The sequence below is a fragment of the Solanum pennellii genome, chromosome 11 (genome assembly GCF_001406875.1).
Source record: "Solanum pennellii chromosome 11, SPENNV200".
Classification (NCBI taxonomy): Eukaryota; Viridiplantae; Streptophyta; class Magnoliopsida; order Solanales; family Solanaceae; genus Solanum; species Solanum pennellii.
In genome coordinates, this window is record NC_028647.1 from 63,943,237 (window position 1) to 63,951,302 (window position 8,066).

The 8,066-nt window shown below is 34.3% G+C and overlaps 1 protein-coding gene across 2 annotated transcripts; it reads right to left on the minus strand.

Moving 5' to 3' along the window:
* Positions 1-2,342: 2,342 nt before the first annotated feature.
* LOC107004890 (GATA transcription factor 11) lies at positions 2,343-7,375 on the minus strand. 2 transcript variants are annotated; one of them, XM_015203291.2, is made up of 3 exons: positions 7,220-7,375; positions 5,939-6,211; positions 2,343-3,416 (listed from the first exon to the last, which is right to left on the minus strand). In XM_015203291.2, exons 2-3 carry the CDS (start codon positions 6,203-6,205, stop codon positions 2,673-2,675), a joined length of 1,011 nt encoding a protein of 336 aa, XP_015058777.1. In that variant the 5' UTR covers positions 6,206-6,211; positions 7,220-7,375; the 3' UTR covers positions 2,343-2,672. The 2 variants fall into 2 exon arrangements, with proteins under 2 accessions (XP_015058777.1, XP_027768854.1); XM_027913053.1 differs by lacking the exon at positions 7,220-7,375 and adding an exon at positions 6,956-7,065.
* Between the last annotated feature and the right edge of the window lie 691 nt (positions 7,376-8,066).

Below are 8,066 nucleotides of genomic sequence, written 5' to 3' on the forward strand. Positions count from 1 at the left end.
AAAAAAAAAAAATCATTACAAAGGTTTTCATAAAGTTTTTGAGGAAAATTTTACGGGCGCCAGAATGCGACAATATTCATGGACTAATATAGATGAAAAATAAAGAAAATCGCGTAATTCCTAAAAGTTGTCTCCTAAGCGTGAAAATATGTCTTAAAAATGGTAAGACTATATGTAGTGCTCCCCCAACTCACTACGAGGGTCCTCATAAAGTCTTTTCAAAAACTTTACGAGCACCAATACCTATGAGCTAATACATATAAAAAAACAAGAAAGCCGTGTAATTCTTAAAAGCTTGCTTCTAAATGCAAAAATATGCTTAAAAATGGTGCAACTATATATGTGGTCCCCTTACTCATTACGGAGGTCCTCATAAAGTTTATTCAGAAAAAGCTTTCAGGCACCAATATCTATGAGTTAATATATACAAAAATCAAGAAAATCGCATAATTCTAAAAGTTGCCCCTAAATGCAAAAATAGGCCTTAAATTTTTTGTGAGACTATACGTAATGCTCCCACAAGTAATTACGGAGGTCCTTATTAAGTTATTACAAAAAAAATTTCAGGCGTCATAAGATCCAATATCCATGAGTTAATACACATAAAAAATCAAAAAAAGTCTCGTAATTCTTAAAAGTTGGCCCCTATGTTCAGAAATATGCCTTAAAAAATGGTGAGACTATATATAATACTCCCCCAACTCATTACAAAAGTCCTCATAAATTTTTTAGAAAACCTTTCGAGCGCTAAAGGACGCTAACATTCATGGGCTAATACACACAAAAAATCAAGAAAATCGCGTGATTTCTAAAAGTTGGCCCCTAAATGAGAAAATATGTCCTAAAAAATTGTGAGACAACGTAATGCTCTCCCAACTCATAACGGAGGTCCTCATAAAGTTTTTTTTTCAGAAAAGCCTTCTGGGCACCATAAGGCGTCAATATCCATGAGCTAATACATATACAAAACCAAGAAAGTCGCGTATTTTCTAAATGTTGGTCCATAAATGCAAAAATATGCCCTAAAAATTTGATTATACTATACGTAATGCTCCCTCAACTTATTCCGGAGGTCCTCCTAAAGTTATTTCATAACACCTTCTCGGCACTAAGAGGCACCAATTTTTTATACACACGAAAAATAAAAAAAATTGTGTAATTCCTAAAAGTTGGCCCCTAAATGCAAAAATATGTCTTAAAAAATGATTAAACTATATGTAATGCTCCTCCAACTCACTAAAGAGGTCCTCAAAGTTTATTTCAGAAAAACCTTTCAGGCGCTAAAAGGCGCAATATCCATGGGTTAATGCACACGAAAAATCAAGAAAGACATATAATTTCTAAAAGCCTGCTCCTAAGCGCGAAAATATGTCTTAAAAATGGTAAAAATATACGTAACGCGTCCCCAACTAATTATGAAGGTCTTCATAATGTTCTTTCTAGAAAAATCTTCTAGGCGCTAAAAAACGTCAATCCATGGGCTAATATACACACAAAACCGAAAAAGTCATGTTCTAAAAGTTAGCCTAAATGCAAAAATATGCCTTAAAATTTTGATGAATCTACACGTAATGCTTCCCAAATTTATTAACGAGGCCCTCGTAAATTTTTTTTTTTGGAAAACCCTCCTGACGCTATAAGGCTGCAATATCCATGGGCTACCATCGATTTTTGCTTCAAATTGTGGCCTTTTAGGCTTCAAACTCGTTAAATCATGTGTTTGATTGCTTAAATTTGAAGAAATGTCATTGTTTACATATATATATATTTTTTGAATTGTGGTGAATATTAGAAGTAAAGTAAATATACTAACATAATAACTTAGAGATAATCTCATCTAAATTGGTATTGCCAGTAGAAAAGGGAGTTTTCTCCATATCGTTTTACATCTATGTCGAACTATAATAAGCTTAAATAGAACGACATAAACAATAAAAATTCAATATAACGACCTCAACTTGTTATGGATAGGTATGAGTACTTAATAAAACTTGAACTTTCCAACATTTGAATATAAAAATTAAAGTTGCTTATATTGGGTAGTAAATCGGATTGCTTTTCCCTTAAATAGAAATCTCAATTTTGAACCATAGTAACGGAGAAATCCTTGATAGGTAGTTCAAAGGGGCTCTATTTGACGCGATTCTAACATCAATCATGATAGGTAGGGCTCTATCTGACGCGATTCTAACATCAATCATGATAGGTAGTTCTACCCCTGAATGGACTCTATCTAACGCGATTCTAACATCAGTCAAGTCAAGTTTCAATGTAAGTATCAGATACGGACGGAGAAACCAAAAAGATAATGAGGAAGCATTGGCTGCAAATATGCAAATTCATTAATCCAAAAGCTACAACTCCATTGACATAAAAATATATTGAAGGAGAAATATCAAAGGGCTAAAATGAAACCTAACCATCTTACTATATCTAGTTCAGTTTTTACATCAGAGAAACTTTGCTTTTTCATCAAACATTTGACTCAAAGCCTTTTTCCTTCTAAACCTCCAATCAAATATCTAGTCTAGAGACACCCTAAAGATTCAACAATTTGTACAACCTCTTAAAGCAGGAGTAGCAACCATACACCACCATAACCATCTGTGCCCCCCGTCGAAAATTTAGCAATAAACTAGATTAACCTCCTAACTAAAAGTATAATCATCTCTTCAGTATACATCAAACAAATAACTACTCATAGGAACAAACTCTGGCGCGGGTGACATCGCAGGGTCAGCAGCAATGGTTGGTTCTGGCAAAGCTTCACTACTTCTTCCCATGATCACCTTGGGAGGTTCCTCAACTTCACCTGCTCCTCCATACAGAGTCTTTTTCCTCATCTCTACGACTTTCCTGTGAGAGTTCGAGTGCACAGATGGAACAAATGTAGGACTAGCAGCTGGTCGATACTCTGGAAAGAGACGCCCTGAACGATAGCGAACTCCACAAGCGTTGCATAGTGTCTTAGGCCCTAGTGGTCCTTCTCTCCACTGAGGTGTCTTTGTGACTTCACAATGTGTGCATTTTTTGAAAAAACTGGACTGTTGTGTGGAGGTTATCTTCTTCTTGGAAACATTTGATACCGGCGGCGCTGCATCACTGATCTGTTGAACGTAGTTTTTCATTGGCTCCTTGGCACCAGATAGCAGTGACAATCTTCTCCTCCTCTCCTTCGTCTTTCTGGCATCAGAAATCTTCTTGGATGCAACTCTAGTAGAAGATATCGGAGCCATCAAAACCCATGGATTAACAGCTGAAGGTCGCGCACGCTTGGAGCGAGGACGTACAGGAATGACAGGGTCATGTTTGATGGGTACACTCTTTCCACCAGAGCAGGAATTGCTGCCTTCAAGAACTGAAACTGGACTCTGTGTCTGGAATGTACCGGTACCTTGGACCTCGGTAAATTTGATCTGATAGAATAGCACTAAATTAGGAATTCATGAGATATAAGCGCAAAACAGTTTCTGCACTCTACCATTCTTTAAGAGTTACAACAACATAACCCTACCTCAGAGTACTCCCACAAACGGGGGTCTGAGGAGGGTAGAGTGTACTTGGAACTTACCCCCACCTCAAAGATAGAGAAAGTCTGTTTCCTATAGGCCTTCAGCCTCTAGAAAATACCGTTCAAAGCATTCCAGTAAAAGAAGTAACGGAAGTACAAGAAACAACAGATAATAACAACAGATAGTAACAAAACAGAAACTACAAGAAGATAATACGATAATCGAGGTACAAGGAACAACAAATAGTACTCGGGTGAAATAATGAGTTGAGAAAAAATTCATAACCCTTTGGTTTTCATGAGTTCTTTTATTAGGTGGATTTTTTCCTGCGAATTGTTTGGCCGTACTTACCAACACAACCATTAGTGTTTTTTTTTTACTTCACAGAAGCAGGACTGATGTGCTTAAGAATAATCCTCTTTTCTTAATCTTTATGGTCCGCGACTCAAGTGCCTTCACAAAGGTTCAATGTCCTCTTATGTGAAACATACAATTTACTCTTTCATTGAAATATACAATTTCAAGAGAGATGCAAGCACTTCAAGTTTACTGACTCAGTCCATCCCAATCTTTCCAGAAACTTATCAACAACAACAACATAATTCCACAAGTGGGGTCTAACGAGGGTAGAGAGTACACAGATCTTACCGCTACCTCCTGGAGGTAGAGAGGCTGTTCCCGAACAGCCCTCGGCTCAAATACAGCATATGAAAGTAGTTATAAAAAGGAAATATGGGAGTGGACAGGTCAATGCAGAAAGCAATACCAATGGAACAAGTAATAACAACGAAGTAACGCAGGAATTAGAACATAAAGGACAACAAATGGTAACAGATATAAAAGCAAGAAACTACATATATAAAGCTAATATTACAACAGACAAGATGCTTCCAAACTCCCACCAAGCATACTGCCTATGAAAAATGAGACAAAACTCAACTACCTATCAACCTTAAGGTTCATCAATCTTTAAGAACTTTAAAAAGGAATATAGATTATCGAGTTCTTAATAAGTCAGCTCCAATGCAGAGACTGTGACTTAACGTCACTAGTTGCAACCAATCATTGTAACTTATATAAGCCCCATTACGCAAACTCCATACTTTTACGCAAACTCCATACTTAAAAGCAAGCAAAATACTCACAAGGTGAACTCTTACACCTGGCCAATCCCTACAGTACATCATAGCACTACACGTCCAGCATATACTATAGCACATGAAGAACGATTGTGATTAGAGCAAGCTATTTCCAGCAACGAACTTTCATTGGCAGAAACAGATGAAAAAGGAACAGCTACTGCACCCCAATCTTCTATTGTAGATTCTACATTGGAACAATTACACTTTTTTGATAAGTACACCGTATCGTTTTTCTTTAATGACGCCAATTGAAGCAAAAATTAAATATATATTTCATCCTTCCCTTTCAGTCCCGTAACATTATGCAAGCTGGTACAGTATTTGATTTATCTTTCAGGCAGACCTCCACGTAATAGGTCCTGGCCTTGACTCATAAAGCTCTTACAAATGAGAAACTTGGAGGAATAGAAAAACACAAACAAAGACCAGGTGTAACAAGGAAACAAATAGAAAATTCTTTTTTCTTTTTGGGGAGTGCAAAGGACTACATTTGCAGAAAAAAGACAAAGGACAGATTAGAAAGGAAAAGAAAAGCAATGCCAACACAATCACCGTAAGACAGTTACATTTTTAATTAGCAATCAAGCATGGTCATACAATACGACTACATAGGCTGTTTTATGTTTCTCAAACCATCGATTCGCAAACAAGAATATCACAGCTTTCATATGTGAATGCATAAGTAAAAACTGTAGAGGCTTAGCAGGAACAACAAGATAAAGGGTATGTCCAAGTAAAGCCGAATACACTCCATGCTACTGCTTTCATACATGAATTCACTATTGAAAACTGTAAAGGCAACAAAGGAACATAAAGATAAAGGGTACATGCCAGTAGAGCCAAATTCACTCCATGCCATTTCTTTCATATATCAATTCATAATTGAAAATCATTGAGGCATGGCAGGAACATGAAGATACATGACATGTGCAAGTAAAGCCAAATTCGCTTCTCAGGAGGCAGGGACCATTAACAGAAAAAAGCACAATTTTCAAGTTTTCACACTGATCCCTGGTTTATAGACTTCCAAGTCAAAAACAAAGATTACCCCAGACCCCAGTGTTTCGAGTCTCACTTTAAGGCTTATACGCGCTTTGACAACACCTGATTCATCCTTATTATCAACAACACTACTAAAATCCTGAAACCATATGTTTGCACCAACTACATTTATTTCAACACAAAAGACATCCCAAACACACACATGGCTACACAGAACATTCATACATTCACAAACATCAACATTCATACATTCACAAACATAGAAAACTTAAAAGCACTAACCGGAGGATGTGAATTTGCCACTGCATTCACCCGACGATTGCCAATGTTGCTTTGAGGCAAGGGCGGAAAATCCATTAGAGCTTCGGTCGGGATTGGTCCAAAACCTTTGGACTCACTAACATCCCACTCAACACCACCTAGCCCGTCTCCTTCCAAACTTTCCATTGGCATATCCAAGAAATTGAGTATGTCATCAAAGTCATCATCAACAATAGGACCAGTAGGAATTTCATCCATATAACCACCACCATGTTCAACCATAGTCATCTTCTTCTGATATACAAAAAAAAAAAGATTGCAACTTTATAACACCAAAAAGATGTAACAAGACATTAACCACTAAAAACCATTCAAAAAAAAAATAATTATACATGTAACACACCATATAGATTATATTCTTTTCCAAAATTATCTGTCACTAATTTAAGCAAAATTTTTACTAATGTTTAAAAAATAATAACAGTAACGCTTATCTATAATGTTGGGATTTATATTACCTATTCAAATTACACGTTTTTCTTTTTGTTACTTAAGCTAAAACTTAATAATTAAGAAAGAAATTTAATAGACATATTAGGTTAAATGTACTAAACATAATACCAAAAAAAAAAGATTCTAATTAAAATCCAAATATGAACTAAATCTAATTATGCTAAATACCTCACCAATTAAACATTTAAAAAAAAAAAAAACACCACATTACATTAATTAATTTAAAATATATATCAGAATAATTGCAAATATATGGAAAATCCTAATACATTAAATCAAGGGGATTGCTGCTTAAAAAGAAATCTTTTTATCAAAATAGTAATAATTCTTAACAAAATTAGGAGAAAAAAAATAAATAATTTTGCTCCTAATTAAAAACGACAGCGTTTTATCAGTCACTTTCCTAAACAGTATCATCAATCCTCATCATTCCAGAAAAAAAACTTTTGCCCTAGAAAACATGTCGGCTAAACAAAAATTGACAAAATTAATCCCAAATAAACAAAAAAAATTCAAGAAGTATACATTTTCAGTGACCCAAAAGCCCCAATTAGCCATTTTCACCCAAAAAATTAGCTTAAAAACTCAATTTTTTTGTACCCATTTGCTCTAAAAAGCTGGGTTTGGGGGTGGGGGTGGAGTTACTAAAAAAAGATGAAATTTTTGCTAAAATGGTGAAATGGGTATGAGAAAAAAGTATAAAATTTTAAGAAAAATGGTGAAATGGATATGAGGAAGAAGTACTAAATTTTAATTTTTTTTGCATGGAGAGAAGAAAGGTATACTTACATTTGGAACAAAAAAAAGCCCTTAAACCCTTGAAAATGCCATTGAAGTAAAAAAGAAGTGGTTTTTGTAGAGAAGAGAGGAATAATAAAGATAGGGTAAGAAAGTGAGGATATAGATAGAGGAAAACAAACAAATAGATTTTTTTATTTTATTTTATTAAAAAATGGGGGAAAATAAAAAAATATTTATTTTTTTTTTGAAATTTGAATGGTGTTTATTTGGAGTTTTGGAATTTCAGTTTTTGAGAATTTAGGTTTTTGTGCAAAAAAAAAAAGAAAAAGAGTTGCTTAGGGTGTGTTTGGTAGAGATATCGAAGAGTTTTTTCATGTTTGGTTAGACGGTGGGTCAATCAAAATATTAGAAAAATATAACTAATCGTTGATCTAGATTTTATATCAGATTTTTAAAATTTATCTTAAGTATTTATTTGACCACATTGAATTAATGATACTCGCTTTAATTATTTTTACTCATTTCTTTTATATGATTCATTTGAGTTGACGATCTATTTATTATTATTTTAACTAATTTATTATTATTTTATTAATTAAAATTATATTAAATATATTATTATTATCGAAGACAAATAAGTTTTTCAATTATTTTGATGGTATGGGACCTAAAAAATTGGTGTAAATGTAGTATATGATAATTGATGAGCTGTTGAGTAGGGTCAAAAATTGGTGATGGTCCCTCTCATCAAAGGGTAGAACGGTAAATATTCCATTTCTTAAAAATAATTTTATTTTTTTTGATCTTATATAAAAAAAATCTGACAATAATAATTTGATCAATAATGCACATGGTTTAATGTTACTATGTGCTGATTGGACAGTTTTCTTTGTTG